This window comes from Spea bombifrons, chromosome 5 (assembly GCF_027358695.1).
Source record: "Spea bombifrons isolate aSpeBom1 chromosome 5, aSpeBom1.2.pri, whole genome shotgun sequence".
In the NCBI taxonomy this organism is placed as follows: Eukaryota; Metazoa; Chordata; class Amphibia; order Anura; family Pelobatidae; genus Spea; species Spea bombifrons.
Genome location: NC_071091.1, coordinates 13,662,489 through 13,682,261, shown reverse-complemented (window position 1 = coordinate 13,682,261; position 19,773 = coordinate 13,662,489). Strand labels below are relative to the sequence as shown.

The 19,773-nt window shown below is 36.1% G+C and overlaps 1 protein-coding gene across 2 annotated transcripts in view; it reads left to right on the top strand.

Moving 5' to 3' along the window:
- Positions 1-19,773, top strand: part of MALRD1 (MAM and LDL receptor class A domain containing 1) — a 128,595-nt gene that overhangs the window by 75,541 nt on the left and 33,281 nt on the right. For both annotated transcript variants that reach the window (XM_053467035.1, XM_053467034.1), the window contains exons 29-33: positions 5,647-5,824; positions 14,071-14,199; positions 15,809-15,958; positions 17,910-18,067; positions 19,067-19,268. In XM_053467035.1, the coding sequence (XP_053323010.1) occupies positions 5,647-5,824; positions 14,071-14,199; positions 15,809-15,958; positions 17,910-18,067; positions 19,067-19,268 (817 nt within the window). The remainder of the gene's footprint in view (positions 1-5,646; positions 5,825-14,070; positions 14,200-15,808; positions 15,959-17,909; positions 18,068-19,066; positions 19,269-19,773) is intronic.

The window sequence follows — 19,773 nt, the reverse complement described above, 5'->3', positions numbered from 1 at the left end:
TTGAAATCTTGTATAATTTTAAATATTTCCCATTATTGGCCCAATTAAAAGGTATAAAGTTTATGAACCTCATTTGTAATACGCGAGCAGCAGTGCATTTAAACCTAGGCAGCTGAATGAGAACGGTGGCAGACCATCTTCATAGGGTGGGAGGGCCAAGTCTGGGAAGCAGGGCTTCTCTCTCATGGCAGAGCTATAAATGTTACAACCCATCGGGTGATTAAAGGCTGCCCTGTAATCAGTTTTGATTCCTAAAGCCTTGATATTACAAGATCATAAATGTATTTACCTGAACGTTTGTTCAGTGAGCTTATCAAAAGCACCAGGTCCTTGTGGTGAGGACTTCTAGCGTGTTTTCATATGGATCACGTTTGTTCCCCTTACCGGATCATCACCAAAACATTCTACAGGACACAGGGAGACTGTTAATCCACAGACCTCTGATTTAAATGCTGTGTATCGGTGTGAAGTGCACATAAATGTACTTTATTTTTAGATAATATATTTTTAATATAAGTACGTTCATTTTATTTTCTTAAAGCATAATACACAAAATATATAACAACTCAAAAATTACATTTGCCTTCATGTTATTAAATTACATGGAAATTGTGCGACATATGTTGAAGTTTGTTACAAAGTGATTTAATCGAGCAATCCAATATTAGGGCATTATCAATATAACCTGAATTAAGTAACCGAGTCCAAAATTGCCTACATGAAATATTGGAACTGTACTTAAAATATATTCTATAAAAAACTCAGATGTTTGTAGTTAAATCTAGGCTATGTTTAGTAACTGTTCAGACTTTGCTAGTAAAACAGCAACATGATCGTTCTCTTTATAGCAATAACTTTACTTGTAAGCCACTTGTAAAGCTTTATTGCTTTTATATATGTTTATGTTTTACCCTGATAGGGACTCTCTCTTTTATTTTTTTCTTGAGCATAAAATACAGTGCTGTATACAGTGCCATTGTTGTCAGTCTTGTGATATTTTGGATTACTTTACCACACTGAGTTCATTCTTTATGACAGTACTAATGAAGTCTGTTCTAACTTTCACTAGTCAGGGTGCCTGACCGGGCGATTAACAATGAGCTATTCTGTTGTTTATCACAGCAGTATAATAAGGAGACAATGTTAACAGAGCAAGAACACATACAAATGTCTAAAATAAAGTAACCTGAATCGGACACTAGCTATAACATTTGGTGGAAGTTCCCTAAAGAGACTTAACATTAGTATTTGTTCACTAAATAAATTATATTTTACGTTTATATGTATATATCTATATATATATATATATATATATATATATATATATATATATGTCCATTGAGATTTTCTTTAGCCACCCATTACTTGAACTTTTTATTTTGCAAACAATTTAATAGTGTTGGAGATATTTGTGTAAAAGCAGACACTTTATAGAAATATAGGCCAGTCTGAAAGGGGGCTAAAAAGCATATCAATTCATTTATTGCCCTAAATTTCCCTTCTTTCTCCTTCCCCTTACACGCGTGGCTCCACACAAACTGAATTAATACATTAACAGGGCAGAATAGTAATAACGAGGAAAATAATAACACAAATCCTATTCAATTAAAGACAGGCACCATTTCCAACAATGTTATATAATTTACTCTTGGGAAAGCTGGGGCGTTCAAAAAGCTCCTATATCATGTGCCTTTAGTAAATAAACCCCTGGGCATGGAAATCTCAGTAGTTTTCGCCCCAGGTAACAAGTCCGTTTGATGTGTTTCTGCTTGGTTATCCTATCACTATTATAGATGTATAATCAATATAGGGCTCCTGTTTTTCTTTTAAACAGTTATTAAAGTTTCAGTTATCCATTTGTTCTGTTTGCAAATAGCTTATGAAAGAATTGTGTGCCTCCGTTTCAAGGTACTATTTGTTATGATGACAATTTAGAGAATGGCATTAATAACTCTTCATAGCTCAATCCGTTGTGTCTTATGTTGAGTATAATCTTGATCTTACTTAGACAATTTAATATTAAAAATACTGGTTTACACCAAATGCTCATGGCCTCTAAATCATATTTATAGCATGCATTAGCTAAGAGTACTGACTATGGTACATTTAATTTAGACTCATAATCAGGAGATCCTGCTATAAAGACAATATCTGCCATGCTTTGCAAGCAGATTAACTTCCCCAGGAACATTATACATCATCTGAATTACAATTTAATGAAAAATACAATTTGAATTAAAAGAAGGCTTGATGCAGAGTGTGGTTAGAAGATAAATGGACCATCGTAGATTGAAGAAATACATGGTCATCAGATAAAAATACCTCTTTGGTATGCAGAAGTAACAGTCTAATAGGATTTATGTTAATTTCATGGTTATATCAGACATGTACTTTAAAACACCATTTCTTAACGATCAAGGATTTGATTGTAACCAATACTTTCCAGAATCCTATGCGTCATCTTTCTTCCTAGGGCTATTTGTAGCCCATTCATTAACCTGTAGAACGTCCTAACATTCATTATTTCACTGCTATCGAATGTGAAATCGATACCGTACAACCTCTATAGGTTACAGCTTAGCTGCTGCTATGTAAATCTCAATGGTGTGAAAATTCAAACTAACAAAACACATTCATTAGTAATTCAGACCATATTCAATGAGCTGCAAGGCTACATTTTTCATATAAAAGGGACACTTTACAACATGTTTGAAGAGATGACCAAACATAGATGTGAGATAAATGTCTTCTTCCCAGAGCCCTGTGAACGTTATGCATACAGCGCAATTATGCAAAGTATTAAAAGGGGTGCAATCACCAGGGGAATTCTGTTGGCTGTAATGATTGTACCATGTTCAGAATTGCTCATTGTGCATAACTCCTATGTTTTCAGAGAAAGAAAATACCATGTGTTATAAAAAGAGATAAACGCATTATATAATTAATGTAGAAACTGTATTCGTGTCGTTGATAGTGTGCCTGATATTCGATTTACAACTTTTGATCTATAGTAGTTCATACTTCTTGCAAGAAGTGAACATTGAGAGCATGATATACTTCAATTGAAACAATACAAGCGTTTATGATGCAAGAACTCAAAGAGGGGTGTCCGAAGGCTCTGGTGTGTTTTACAGGCAGGGGTGAACTTTCATGACGTGTCTCTAGCCACAAAGGCTAGTGAGGTCCTCAACACATTAAAATAAAGTAAAATATATAAAAAAGTATATATAAATAAGTAAAATAAATAATGCTTCAGGAGGGATCAGGCTGAAACCAGGTGTATGTTCCATTGCTTTCTCATGACAAATATTCCTTTTAAAGATAATTGCTTCTTTACTACATTCTACCTACAAGCCACCCATTTGTGCTCATATAATTTCTAACATCTGAGTACCAAAAAAATATTTTGTTTCATTATTTCTTTATGTGTGCTCTTAATTTAAAAAGTCTACTTTTTCTAGGGGGATGTGATTGACTTCACTTCACCCTTATGCATATATACAATGTACACAGGCAACTGTCCACTAATAAATCAATTACTTTGGAATCCCCATATTAATTTGTCCCTTGTGTGACCTATAAGCATTGTGATAAATTCCACCGTATAAAATGACCATCAGAAAATATATCACACTATTATTTGTAACTACCATGAAAGGACAAATTAATTAGCAGAACACAAGCCCTGCTCATCCGAGGATTAACGATGCAGCAGATGTACCATTAGCAGTGCATTATGCTCGGTGTGCAGAAAAAAAGGACGCAGGGGAAAGTGTATAGTGAAGTTTCAAAGTGGTTTTAACGTGCATAAAACATAACATTTGGCGTCTCGAAAGACATTTATGTATGTGGCCTCCATCTAGTCTATAAGGGCACAGAAAGGCATTTTATAGATAAATAGATAGATAGATAGATACATAGATAGTAAGATGATTCGTTTGGTGCTGATTACTCTAGTAGGTGTTATTTTGTTTCCATAGTTATGCTATATTTTGTTATAAAATATTTTGAAATAAAACAAAAAAATGAAATACAATAAATTCAATTTAAACTGAAGCTAATATGAAATATTCAGTTAAAGGTGATTAGTAATTGTTGGTCCAACCTAGAAAAACAATGTCAGGACACATAATCTTTCAGGACCTCCAGGATCTCTTCTTGAGATACCTTAATTTTTTTCTTGGACCAATACGACTAAATCTGATTCCTTTTTGGGTAATATTCATCACACCTTCCAGATGCCCATTAAAAACAGGGCATCAGTTATGCAGCTTCGAAATTCTGCTATGTCTCAGCAAGATTTTTCATATTAAGACGACAAGGTTTACACTGGGATATGCCATGGTCTGATCTAGAGAGTTTTTGTTCTTAAACCTAAATGTTCTTTTACCCATGGATTTTGTTCACAGGGCACTACTGTGTTTTTCTATATATAGTAAATCTCCAGTTGTAGCATGCACCTGGAAAAAGAAAATGTTTAATGCATATGAATTTATATTACTACCATTATTATTGATACTTAGCCTCTTCCGAGGCAGAAGAAGTGTTGCACAACTGCCCTGTATTTAGCGATAAGCACATGTTATTTCTGCATGTATTGATCTGCAATCAAGCGCCATAATGTAAATATGTAACTGGTGAGAGAATCGACCACTAAATCTAAAAAATATCTGGTATTATAGAAGACCTTTAGTAAATGTGAGATTGAATAATCTAAATTGGAGAATGAATCACACATGGATTTAGTATCGATTAGTAACTTAATAGAACATGATGAACATTTGCAAAAAAGTAAAATGAATCAATAAAGCAATCAGAATTATCTGCATGTCAGATTACTTTTGTATATAGAGAAGGCCATATATATAGGTGGAATCACAAATAAAAGTACTAAAAAGAGAAAAAGCTTCTGATAGCAGCCCAAAATCCTCCTATTAAGAAACCCATGGTGCTGCCAAAACCGTTCCATTATTTTATACTTTCACAAGAATGTAATGGCCTATGTTATCAGCAAACATGGTTTAGTCGGGTTTTTTGAGATATTTTAGTTTAATTATCCAAAGTAAAGACACCTTAAGTGAACTGATGGAGTTATATTGGACTGCCTAGACAGCAGTCCTCGGATCAACTTGTTCTACTACGGTTTTGCTTTACATACATCATCTGGCAGATCTGCTTTAACCCTACCAGATACACCATTATTACATCTACTGCATGTAGGTAATCAGCTAATCTGGTCACTTGTGATGTAGCTCTATGAAATCAAGGGTTTTTACGTGGTACGAATATTTCTTGGTACAACAATGTAGTTTACTCAGCAAAAAAAAACCTCATGTGTCCCGACACTCAGCATCAATAGCTGTCACACTTTTTTAGGGAGCAGTGTAAGAACAGACCTCACATGCCTTCATTTTGGGCCAGTTAGAGAAAGATCCATGATCTCCCCAAGAGGCTCTGCTCCTCCAGCAGCGGGCAGTCCGCCTCTGGAGAGATCCATCCATGTGCGACACCTTGCCGGCCCCTTGCCCCGCGTTAAAGATGGCCCTGCATCCGACAGTTGGCTGCTATGTAATCATATGTTGTGAATGTAACCATATATTAATGTTTTTTATGTGTATTTAATTGTGCTTTTTTGTCTGTATTTAGACAGATACTAACCTTTCAAAAATTTGGGAATCTGAAAAACAAGATGGGAAATGGAACAAAGCAAATGTTTACCTTGGCAAACGGAGACATTTCGAGGTCATTTTTGAAGGCATTTTTACGAGAGATTTTGGGGGAGGAGCAGCTATAGATGACATTGAATATATAAACTGTTCAACACGTGAGTACACCTTTATCAGCTATACTTTTCATACGGACATAAAAAATAAAACATATTATTCTCTGTCAGCACAGACCTACCAACCATCATGGAAGTCCCGCTACCACTATGGCCTGTGCATCTTAGATTATTGTGACTCAATATATTCTGCTGAGCTACTGTATATTTTTATTAGACAATGACTATATGTGCCTTTCAGTTACAATTTACCAGACGCTCAATCTAAAATTAAAGTGCAGCACATTTTCACTGGATTTTTTTCTGTATTGTTTTGCCCAAGAATGAATTCAGTGTATAAGGGGCTGAGGAAAGGAACATTTGTCAAGTCAGTGTAAATGACTACATAAAAAGAAAAGCATCATGATCCAGATGTAGCCATTAATTAGCTTTTTCTACTGTATCCTGTCTGAAAAGCATAGAAGTTCTGTTGTTTTATAGGTAGGTAGTGTCCGCTTCTACATTAAAAGGTTGAAGAACATTGCTTTAAAATAATAATTTCCGTAATATTTTTTCCTTTTTAACCACGTCACACAAGAAATGTTTATTTAGGTAAAAAAAACTAAGGATACCAGTCCAAATAAAACATTTCATAATCATTCATAAGAACTACACAAAGCTGCAAGAAGATTGTATTGCTACTGGATACATTTGCAAGTCTAATTTTTTATTTAACCCTGAGGTCAACAGGTTAGAAAAAATCCTATTTAATCTTTGACAAATAATACCTATAAAGGAATGCTATAGCTTATTGTATTTTCATAGCCTGTTTTCATTAGCGTTTTCATTAGCTTAATACAAGTATGGAAATATTGATGAATACAGTTACATTAAAATAATATTTTTGTAAGAAAAGCCTAAGTTAGCTTTACAAAGTGGAGAAACGCCAGTGCCAAAGTTTGGATATCAGGTCAGATCACAATATTACAAACATACAACAAACATACAACAATCCAAAATATACAAAGGTTGGGCATGGTGTAATACACGTAGACACTATAAGCCAGGTTTGTGGTTTAATGTTTCTTAACTTACAACAGAATAAATGTAGGTCTTACCCTTCATATCAAGTAATTCTGCTATGGAAATATTGTTTATATGTTATACTTGTGAATTATTTTTAAGACTAAACTGCTACTAAAAACTAACCTATGCACTTCATGGACCTCATGTGCTTTAAGTTCATGGGCTTCATATACATAGGTGTTCTATTTACCATTGTGAACTGCACTGGACTCTGCATGAGGTTAGAGGTGGGGGGGCGGTATAGAGCTGTGTGAGCTGCACATAAAGATGGGAGAGGGGAACCTATGGGTTACTGTCTGTATGTTAGTGTAATGTTATGGTGTTAGAGTGAGTGTTTATATGTGTAGGGTGTTAGAGTGAGTGGGTGTTAGTGTATGGTGGTATTACTGTGTGTGAGTGCATTGTGTTACAGCGTATTAATATATGGCATTAGTGTTCGTCTCTTAGTGTATGATGTTAGCGCATGTGTGAGTGTTTGTGTGTTATTCTATGGTGTTATGGTGTGTGCAATACTGTGTTAACATAAGTGTGTGTCAGCATGTGGTATTAGAGAGTATGTATGATTGTGTGTGCCAGTGTATGATATAGAGTGTTAGCCTAGTGTTAGTGGCATCTGGGAAAGGGGAATATAGGAGAAAAGGGTATTTAGTAAAAACCGAATATTTACTAAACACTTGTCTTTTTGAGCCATGCCTAAAAAGAGGAGTATAGTAGCGATGAGCCTCATCTGCCTAATATAAATAGGAGATATATAAGTCCATTTGGACACAAGACGTTTCTCACAGAGGCACACAGGCTCCAATGTTTCCAAGCCCCTAATTACTTTCAAGAGCAAACAGTTTGGAGGAAAAGGACAATAAATAAATACAAATAAAGCGAGACTTCAGTACATAGATGAGATCAGTCTCTTGTTTTCACAATGGATATTGCCACAGCAATATAAATAACCTTCCTCCAGGGTCCAGTGAAGTTAATGATTTTAAGTCTCCCCCTGATCTATTTCATTATTATCCCCAATACCAATACTTTGTGTGGGGATATCCGTACTGCTGGAATATTCTCTGTATAATACATTTGTAATGAGGTCTTTTTAGTGATTTTTTTTTACCTTGTTTTGTCGAATTAAATTGACCACTGTCCCATCTCCCTCTGGTAGTTAATTCTTGGAAGTGAATAACAAAGAGAGTAATAGTAATTAATTCTTTGGGGGCATTAATCTAATAAGACAGAGGAGGAAACAAAGCAGCAAAAAGCAGCCATTAGGAACCATCTTACAAAAAGTGCTCTAGGGAGTATCTGAAACACAGAGCAGAGACCAGATAACAATTCATCAAGATAAAGCACTGCAAACCGGGGAAAACTAACCGACAGATGGAATTAAACGCTGCTAGAACTACTTGGATAAATGCTTTACACTCACAATAAAAACAGAAATCTATATACTCTATGTAATAAACATAAAAACCCAAAACATTTCTAACCCAAAAATAAAATATTAAGTGTGTTTACAATAAAAGAATATATTGAGAGTACACAATCACACCCAATGGGCCATATCAGTTACAAAATGGGATCTGGAAAATATTATGGGAGAGAAAATATTGAAATAAAAAATATTGTTGAAATCTGATAATGATAAATGAATTGCATGCCCCAATTACGTTTAATATATTGGAGACGGAGGTGTTATAGTTTGAATTATACCTCATAAATATTAGGGAATATTATTAGTGAAGGAGGACATGACTGCTGCTGTAGGCCGCTGTAGGCCGCAGCATGGGCATGCCAGCAGTTCTCCTATCGGATGGGTGGATACGACAATGTTGCATGCCTGGATCTCAAGAACACACACATCCTCCCTCCGTATTTATAATGTGAAGTGGAATTGGTAGTCCTCTGGCCTGTTTTCTCTGTGAAAGAATCCAGACCTCTGGCCAGTGTTTGGAATGGTAGTTATGTGGAGGCTGCACCTAAATTGGCTTGGGGCGGCTGATTGCACCTGCTGAGCTAGAACTATTGGTTTAAGGTGTTTTTTGAACTGTCTGCTAGGCTTAATGGCTAGCAGCTGGCAGGTTGTTAAGGGTTATGGTTCATATGTTTTAATCTGGCACAGGAAGTTAATAAACCTGTGCCAAAGTCCTTATCTACATTAATGACTCTTGTCATTAGTTGGTGGTGGGTGATTCAAGGGCTTGGATTGGTATCAGGGTCTCTAGGTCTAAGCAGTCCTGACAGGACTGTCCCGTATAGATAATTGTATATGAATAGGGAATAAGTAACATATGAAAAATCTTTCTTGAATGAATGGAGCCAGATGGAATGTGTTTATTAAAACACACATGGAGTGACTTGAATTGAACAAACCTAAACCAGAGTTCGATGATGAGAAGCACATATCTGTCTGCCAGCTTTTGTGATGAATTGTATCAACATGCATCAGACTGTGCTCTATAGTGGGAACATTTTTACATTTGCTTTGCTATGGGTGCTCACTCATTATTAGGGGTCTGAATAAAATAATTAGTATGGACAAGGCATATCTTAAGAATCTTGTGATAATCTTCTGGAATTTTGAGTTTTGGCTCTTTGGCGTCACAAACTGGGACCAAAATTAAACTGTGTGGTCAGCATGACCCATGCATGAGGTTCCACCTTGGACCACATAGTTGAGTTGTGTGAAGTCTGAAGCATGCATACAGTATGTCTGTATAAATAAAATATCCACATATTATCCCTAAAAATAGCAAAACTATCTGATATAATCATGTGTTCAGCTATATAATAAGCAAAATAAGTGTTATGAAGCTGACAGTCTCCCCTTCCTACAACACTGCTTATGTTATCCTCGTATATCCTGGAATTTCTAGGTTTACTGTCATCTCATTATATCAATCCCTTAATCCTGTAGAAATCCTTTTTTTTAAAAAAAAAAAAACAGCACATCATTTTCAACACATTTAGTTTTAACAGAAAGAAAGAAATACAATGGAGACTAACATTCCATTTAAAAAAATGTAATGGCGAATGCAAAGAGCACTTCACCTTTATATTTTCATTCTATGGGCCATCTTGATTCTACATTTTAAAAATAAAGTAAAAAGTGGTCAACACATGTTGTCAAACCACCTTTAAAGCCAAATTAAAAACATATGATTTTAAATAAAGGAGAACAGACGTTTCCTAGCCTGGTAGAATGAAATGCAGTACTGCACTATGGTGTTGAAAACATGATGTATTAGATCTCATGGATCACACTAACAAACAAAACTCTGTATGGGGTTTATAGTGGCTCTCACTGGACACAGGTTCCATCTGCAGATGATTAAAGTATTCCTTGTAAGGTATAAGCTGTAATATCTGTCTGTAGCCTGACTCTTGTAAAGGGTGTAAGAAAGGAATTGCCATCAAATCTCTTGACACATGAAATCTCATAAAATCTAGACAGTGTGAAACACCATTACATGCAATTAAAGAAGAACTTTCTTAGTATAAGAAACCGATTTAACTTAGTTCATTTTAGGTATTTGTCCATTTCTATTATTCTTGTTGGAGGAATACACATTTATTTTACGATAAACAATGGATTTCGCTGCAGCAGTGGTCGTGGAGTTAAGGAAATTGAAATGTTATTTTTAGTTATGGAATTACTAATGATAAAATGTTTTTTCTCATTCTCTATTCTGCTCCTCAGACAAGGAAAGACCATAAGTGTAAGGGTCTTCTCCATGCATGTGAGGAATAACTGAAAATCAGTACTCTTGATCACACTTAAGGACAGAGATGGAGAAGCTCTAGCTTAAACAATCTGATCTGCTGACAACCACTATTCATTAAAGTGAAGAGTATGAGAGCGCCACAGTAAATTGACTACCTGTATGGAGGAAATTTAGGTTACCATATAAACCATGACACGTAATTGTTTCTCATGTTATTGTAATGTGCTGTCCTGCAGTATGTGGGATTTATGACTAAGCAACTGATTCAGTTTTGTGAGTTTCTGCGTTCAGTCATCATCGGGGCGGCACCTTCCATGTGCTCATCACTAACATGGGAAATACGCATGTGTCCTGTAAAAAATAGCTGGCGTGGTCACAGTGAACTAGTTTTGTTTAGTTTAATCTCCATATCAGTGGTTCTCTTTGTCCAGGCAGGAAGCACTAATAATAGATGTTGCACCAGAGTAGCCAGGGTGTCTTGTTAATACTAGTGCAGGTTTTTTTAAACAAAATGAATCAGGTCACCCAATTAGAAGCTGTCACTCAGCTCTGTATAGTCTCAGGTTCTGTATTTCTCACTGGGATCTCGGGGATGCTGTATGATGAAGAGCACTGAAAGACATGTCTTCAACTAATAACTACAAATAATATACAATTCTTTCATGTAGCAAATGCAGATAGATCTGGCTATTTTATGCACTATTGATCCTCCATCAGAGGATATGTGTGCAGTTGGGTGAAAAAGAAAAAACCTTCTTTGGATTTTATGGCTTTATATATTAGGTCATAATAACAATCATCTGTACTTTAGCAGGTCTAAAATTGTGGTAAATACAACCTTAGATCAACCACAACACAGGACATATTACACAGTGTCATGATTTAGTCAACAAAAAAAAGCAAAAATGGAGAAGCCATGTGTAAAAAACTATGCCCTTACTGCACAAACACCTTATACCAACAGTCAAGCACAGTGGTGGAGGGGTGATGATTTGGGCTTGTTTTGCAGCCACAGGACCTGTGAACCTTGCAGTCACTGTCAGGACTCAGGTAAGCAGGTTAGGTAGGAGCACAGTTGCAGGGGATACCAGGGGCTCCGTCTGTACCCCACGATGCATCATGACTGACAGACAGGCAAATAGAAAACACACAAGGCTGGATATATATATATATATATATATATATAGGGAACAGTCTATATTGGAGTGTGCTGGCAGAACAGGTGAATGTAGAACAGATGGGATACGGACTTCGGATAGGGCACCTTGAACAGACTTCGGTCCACAGAGCCAAGAGCAATGGTAGGACAGGTAGAATTCACAGAACACTGCTAGAAACAGCACAGGGCCAGGAAGCAGAGAAAGAACAGAGCTGTATACACCACAACGCAAAGGCCCAGACTGGGGGGCAGAGCAGGTATTTAAAGGTAGGGCTAAAACCCAGATAATGTGCCTCAGCTGTCCAGAATAATAAGTAATGGGTGCTTTTGAGAGGGAAGGGTGGCCACTAGACAGAATCCCGGCAGGCAGGGAGGAACCCTGACAGTCATTGAGTCGACCATGAACTCATCTGTATAACAAAGTATTCTACAGTCAAATGAGAGGCCATCTGTCCACCGGCTAAAGCTTGGCCGAAATTGGGTCATGCAACAGGGCAATGACCTCAAGTACACCAGCAAATCTATAACATAATAGCTGAAAAAGGAAAGAATCAGGAACTTGCAATGGCCCAGTGAAAGTCCAGACCTCAACCCAATTAAAATGCTATGGTGGGATATTAAGAGAGCTGTGCATAAGCAAATACCTGCAAACCTTAATGAACAGACGCAACATTGTAAAGAAGAGTGGGCCAAAATTCCTCCACAACGATGTAAAAGACTGATAATGTCATACAGCAAACAATCACTTCAAGTTATTGCTGCTAAAGGTGGTTCTAAAAGCTATTGAATCATAAGGTGTACTTAGTTTTTCACACATGGCTTTTCCATTTTGGCTTTATTTTTGTTGAATAAATTATGAGACAGTGTAAAATGTCATGTGTTGTTGTTTATCTGACATTGTATTTACCTAAATTTTAGACTTGCTAAGGAGCTGATGATTGTTATTATGTCCTGATATTTTTTTTATATTTTTGTTTCTTTTTTGCATGACTGTACACACACACACACACACACGCATGTGTATATATATATATATATATATATATATATATATATATATATACTGTATATATATATATATATATATATATATATATATATATATATACCGAAGACTGCTGAATTACCAAGCAGCCTTTACAGGAGCTGATGCAAACGTTTTGTTGCTTCACACTGTTCAGCTATGGTATTTTACACAAACAACACTCTCACAAACAACACGCTCTCCTTCGTATGATGAATAAATGATATTGATTCCACTTCTCAGATAATACGGACAGTGATTGCGAGGAATAAGATTGTAATTTGCAAAAGGTGAGGACAATGTCTCTAGTAACTACATTGTTTTACTAAAGCAGTTAAATTTTTAGTTGGTTTGAGTCTCATTGCAATAAAAATCTGTGTTTGTCTGCTAAAACTAATCAGTATTTTTCAGCCGTTATTTCAGAGATAATGAATGTTTACTAAGAAAAAAAATAGGTTCACTAAAAACAGTGATAAACAATGTTAAGAAATCTTAAAATCTGGGGTAGGTAGCGGCAGGCTAAATGTCCTATAGGAGTAAATATCTTCTACCAGGCCCATCATGGACAGCCTTGTCCAGATATGTAGAGTTTACTTAAGATGCAATAGCCAAATGGCTCTCAGAAATATTGCAGTGTTGTGTGTGTGTGTGTGCGTGGGGGGGGGGGGTAATTTGTGCTAATTTGGGCAGTTTTGAGCATATCATTGCAAGATAGATAGATAGATAGATAGATAGATAATCATACATTGGCACCATAATTTACTATGACAAAAGATTAGGGACATATATTTGGAATTCATGGAAAATGAATGCAACATTTTTTTGATAATTAGTTGGGCTCTTAATTCACAGGGACAGTTTTGATGTAAAGCAAAGCAGGCAGGTGCCTCAGGCCCAAACTTACCTTAGAGACTGAAAACAGCTGTCTACTAGTCCCCAACTGTGGTTCACATGTTTGACATCATTGTGCAGCTGGAAAGAGGGAAGAGACTGGATCAATGTAGGTCCCAGCACCACCATTCATCAAAGCGTGGTGCTTGTTGCTGACGGGTACAACAGACCTGAATAGAACTGGAGAAGCCTTGTGCAGAGCTACCTTATTATTGAACGTGGCCCTATTTATTCATTTAGTAAATAATATAAAAATGGGGTTAATTAGGTATTGAAAGTGTTTTAAGCAGGGTCAGGATATGTAACCATTGAGATGTTAACTCATCATAGAAATCTAAGGAATGAAATACATCAGTGGACATAAAATCAGCAAATGAATGCACCATATCTTTGATTTAATTAAAGTATTGACTTAATGTCTTGTTGGTTGCAGTTGGAGAGCTATCTGGGAAATGTCCAGCAGATACTGATTTTGTCTGCAAAAACAAGAAGTGCATTGAATCCCACCTTGTCTGTGACTACAAACCAGACTGTGAAGATTTATCAGATGAGACAGACTGCAGTATGTTGTTTTTTATTCTAATATATTTGTATACTTTGATGTGCAATATCTGTTTGTATAAAAAAATATTTATTTTTAAAACCCATCCACTAACTATATATTTATATAAAAACATTCTGATGGGTGCTTATGCCACTTGCAGATTCATCCCAATGAACATTACTAAGCTTTTTTTTATTACTGGTTTACTTTTATATTTATTTTGAGAAAGCAGCTTGTACTTTAAAACTTAAAGTACAGGATGTTTGCAATTCAGTAAGCTCCTTGATTTTACGTTGGATCAACATAAGGGATTTTAAAAAGGTGTCCGTTACAGCATTTAACATATTCTTACTGTAGAATAAGACAGAAATAAATACTTGTACTGCTTTTCACCTCAGCTGTATGCAGCATTTACTGTGAGGAGGCAGGAAGATAATCCATTGTGTATCTTCATAGATATATTTTGTCCACCGAAAAAGTTACTTTTCCCATCCAAAGAAAATTCCGGGAAACAGCTACACCAAATTAACGAATTTACTGATCATTTTTTAAGATAAAAATATTTTTTCGCTAGTGCAGGGGCATAATTAGAAACCATAGGGCCTCCGGTGCTCCCAAGCCACTTATCAGTGCCATCCAAACCCCCAAACACTCTACCTGTGCCATCTTTGTCCTCAAGCAGCATGCCTGTGCCAAAATTACCCCTAAACAGCTTCTCTGTGCCCTCTTTGTCCCTTGCAACATGCACTCTGGCACACATACGTTCATACACACAAATTTACACATGCTAACACACATACACGTGCTTACACATACACATTTATGCTAACACACTTAACCTTACACACTCACATGTAACCAAACATTTATGCTAACACACTTAACCTTACACACTCACATGTAACCATTCGTAACATAAAATTGTGCTCACTGCTTTCTTAAAAGTCAGTTGCATGTCAGCTATAAAATACTTAATAAACAGAGTTTTTGTTTATAGCTAAAGAAACCTCTAATCTGAGGTGAATTTAAAAAAAAGCGTTGAAAAACACTCAAAAAACCCGTGGCACGAATGCTTTCTTGAAACTGTTGTAAAATATCCTTCCAACCGCTTCTCAGGCGGTTTTAAACCAAACTTTGGTTAAAAGACACCATTTCTGTATATGTTTTTATGTCAGCCTAAAAGTGCATTGAAATGCATACCAGTAACTATTAATAATGACAACTCCTGCAGTACAGGCAAGCAAAATCAGGGGCATAGTACATTTAAGTTTTTAATTATTTTTTTTTAACAATTTTCTCACTGTCGAAAAGCACTCAGGCAAGTACTAAGATGAAGAATGGGAATTCCTTTGTGAAATTAAGAAAATGTGTTGAGCCAGAAACAGCTAATCCCTTAATAGACTTATAGAAAATCGTACAAAGTTTGAACAGCGGTAAAACTGAGATGCTTGAAAGGGACGGGGAGAAGTTGATTTAAGTGAATTAAGCATTAATCCTTCTGCCTTCATAGTAAATGATTTTGGTGTAAATTAAAAAGAACATATCCAATGAAGATTCTAAAAAGGGCTTTTTTTAATTGATTTCCTCTGTGAATCATTTTTTTAATGTTTGTATAATTTACGCTCAGGCAAATACAACAATATATCTGGCAGCTGCAACTTTGAACACCTTGATGGAAGCGGCAACTTTATCTGTGATTTGACACAAGATCAAAATGACCAGTTTGACTGGACCATAAGAAGGAAGAGTGGTGGTATTAATTCAGACCACACACCAGGTAAGCAAACCATACATTAAGGCATCAATAAAGTGTCTCCCCTCTTTTTCCCATAGCCTCCAGCAACCGTCAGTCAGCACCAGCACTGGAACGCAGAATTCTGCTGTCTTCAGACCTGAATGACCTAGAACGTAGTAAGGGGACAGGGATTTAGATGATCCCGACAATGAGGAGGCTAAGGTGCAGCCAGATAGGTGATACAGGATGTTAGGGGTTAATGCAGAATGGCTGGTCAGATAAGCCAGAGGTCAGGTCACAGAGCAGGTAGTCAGACAAGCCAGGTGCATTACACAGGTAGAGCAGTGCAGTATCCGAATCACTAAGAAAGCTGCCGATGGGTTTAGTTCATGCTCAGAAAGAGCTCCCATTAATTTAAATGGGTGCGCTTTTCTGCCAGCGATTAGCTGCTTCAAGCAGTCAAGGGAAACATGTACCTCAGGTAAGTGATTTTACTTGAGTGGGCTGTGAGGAGCAATAAACTGTCCCTTTAATAAAACACAAGCCTTTTTGTCTTTCATGTACACGAAAAAGAAAGAAATAGAGCCGGTGGAGACTATACTCTGTAATACTATTCTTTTTATTGCTTGCTGTTTTTCTTTTTATGAATGTTTTCCAAACACACCTCTGGCTTTTAAGCAATATTATGGCACATGTCCTGCGCTCCATTAAGATGATCACATTTACATTTTGAGACGCATTACAGATAAAATGTATACTTTACAAATCGTTTAGAAATAACTGAGTTAGATAGTATTCCAATGCAGTGGAGTATTTTATGGTATGCTTTAGTTTTCAACAAAAGATGAAAAGGAAGCAATTGTCTGCTACCACAATGGAGAAGTCAATGTGGCCATTTTATAATGCTAATTGTAAATTGTCCATCAAAGGATTACCTCACTTTCAAGTACGGAGCTTTAAAAACACAAAAGAAGGTTGAAATGATTTTAAGTGATGAAACTGAATGGATTGATATTTGCAATTTCTAACATAATAATTCCAAATAGTACCTGAAAGAATGTTTTAATAATTTCCTAGATAAAGGGCTTGAAGCTTGCTATAAGCTGCTTCATTCATTGTTCCTCTCCTTCAGTGACATTAGAAAGGTTCTAGTTTATATTAAACCCTACAAAAGAGAACAAGTTCTTCTATTCTTTGGGATTTCATTCTGTTTTAATGAACTAAACCTGAAGCATATGACTTTGTCTCCAATGCTTTTACATTCTACCAACTGTAGCCACACCATGTGAGAAATGGCTTAGGGAATCCTAAGTATGAAGGCACTACATAAACTGCTAGAATAAACAAAGGACTTCAGGAAGGAGTGAGATCATTTATTTTGTTATTTGTACAATGACACAGAATTTACCATGGAAGCTAGATGAAGCAGATGCCTCTGGACTAGATTGACCTGCTAAGACACAAGACGATTTCAGTGGTAGATGTCCCTCAGCCGAGTCCGCTGTTCCTGTTCTGTGTTTGTTGCAATTAGTTCATGATGCAGCAAAGTTTTTAATGCTAGATAAACTGATGTCTTTACCAGTGCTCTCACTTGATCCTACCTTGTATGAAGGACAAGTTGCTTTTACCAGTTACTTATTTGCGTCAACACTATTGTGACCCAATCTCATATAAATACACAAAACTCTTCCTAAAAATAATTATTATAAATGATAAAAAATAAAACATTAAAAAATGATCTCATCACATGTTAAATAGTTAAAAAGTTCCTCTAATGAAATCTCACTGATTAAATTAGGCTTTATACAGGACCATCCAAGCTTTTCATGTGAATAGCTGGCCCTTCAAAGCCCAACTGATATTCCCCTTTCCTAATAGTCCAGGGGGGTCTTTATATGCTTTCTCCTAATTGCAGTTCATGTGCCTAAACTAACATATATACAGTTTATATTTTCTTGTAGGTAAATCATAAGTTAATATTTTTTTTTTCTAGGTAGCGGAAGACATTTTCTGTATGCCAATTCTTCAATGCAGAAACAAGGAGACACTGCAAGGATATTGACAAGTAACCTTTTCCCCGTTACTCAGGAAGATTGTAGAGTGAGGTTTTGGTATTATATATATGGATCACAACAATCGGGAAAACTGATGGTAAACAAGTATATTTGTTACTTACTGACTATTTCTTATTGCTTTGAAAATCAGGTAGTGACTTAATTTACTGTATTGACAGTTTAAGAATTAAATGATGGCTTATGGGAACCAAAAAATTAGAAATACATAAATTCTCACGTGAAAAATAATTTATATTTGTCTCAGTTTTGTTTGTCTCACATAATTTTTTATAACATATGTTTTTGCTTTTCCGTTAACATATTGCATTTGTGCACAGATGTAAGTTATATTTATATACTCAACAGATTGCAAAAGTGGCAAAGAGCTAATTGCTAGTGTTTTTGCACCTAAAGTTAATTGTATTAAAGAAAAAATCCATTAGTATGTAAGTTGTTTTGTCAGAGCTTTAAATGTTACGGATTAAAGATGAGGGCATGTGAGGGAACGCAAGTTGAATAAAAAGTCCCAGAAAGGCTAATTGAAGTGTGATTAAGAAAATTAAACCACCGCCACTATTACTGTAATAAAAACATTTTTTATGCTTTGATTATTATTGAAATTAAATTTATTATTGAAATTAAATTTCCAGATGACTAGTACACTTTAAGGGTTCTAAGTCTTCATCACCAGAAACCGTATCGCATTAATCTCAACTATGTCTACCATTGTCATTAACAAGCATTTCAATGTTCTTTATTTATTTTGCTCTGTTTACTCAAACGCTCACTGTTTCCCATCACGATAATGTGTCAAGAGAATGGGAGACAGTGACAAATATGATTGTGCAGACTTTTGCCTTCTGTACTTTTTCAAAGTCATCTACTTTTTGTGATTGGTTTGCATGCTGCATGCAACATGTTCTTCAAAGCAAAACTGATTGGTTTTATCATCAGAATGATTTGTTGTCTGGTGGAAACTGTCTATGTCATCAATCACTGAATACATTAACAAGCATTGGAGATAATACTAAACCATCGGTAATTATTTCAGCGTGCCTACATAAATATTAAAACATATTCATGCTGTTTTGTGTAGGTGTACATAACTACCAGTTATGGACTGAATATTCTGTTGTGGTCGGCGACTAGGAGCACAGAAGGGAGGTGGATGTATGCCAGTGTAATCCTTTCAAGCAGCAGTCCTTTCAGAGTGGCATTTGAAGCACAAGTAGGAGGGGACCCGATTGCAGACATTGCTGTGGATGACATATCATTTACATTACAGTGTTCTTTTGGGGGTGAGTTCTTAATGGTATTGATGATGCATAATCTTAATATTTTCATGGACAATTTGGGCAATTAGTTTTCCTATAGAGAAACGTGATGGGAAACTTCAAACGTTTTGGGAAAGTAAATCAACAATGTCTGGGTACACAGGATCTGTGCATGCTCTGACCCTTAAGTATATTGACCGGCCATCATTAGTGCTGGACTGCAAACTCAAAAGCATTGAGTGGGCCTGGCCCCACAAAAGAAGATATTCTACTTGAATTCTCCAAAGTAAAAATAAATTAATACAATAGCTGTGTTGGAAAGTACTGGGCTGGCAGTGCACACAAGAAGCAGGAAAAAGCCGGTGTCCGAAAAGGGATTGGACCAAAAACTAATTGTTTTTGGTCCATGTGCACAAGTCTTATTTCCATGTCTAAATTTAATTTTTACACTAAATGAAGCTTGCTGTGAAAAGAGAACCTGGAATAAAAGGCTAAGCCATGTAATTTTTAAATACAAATCAATTGATTT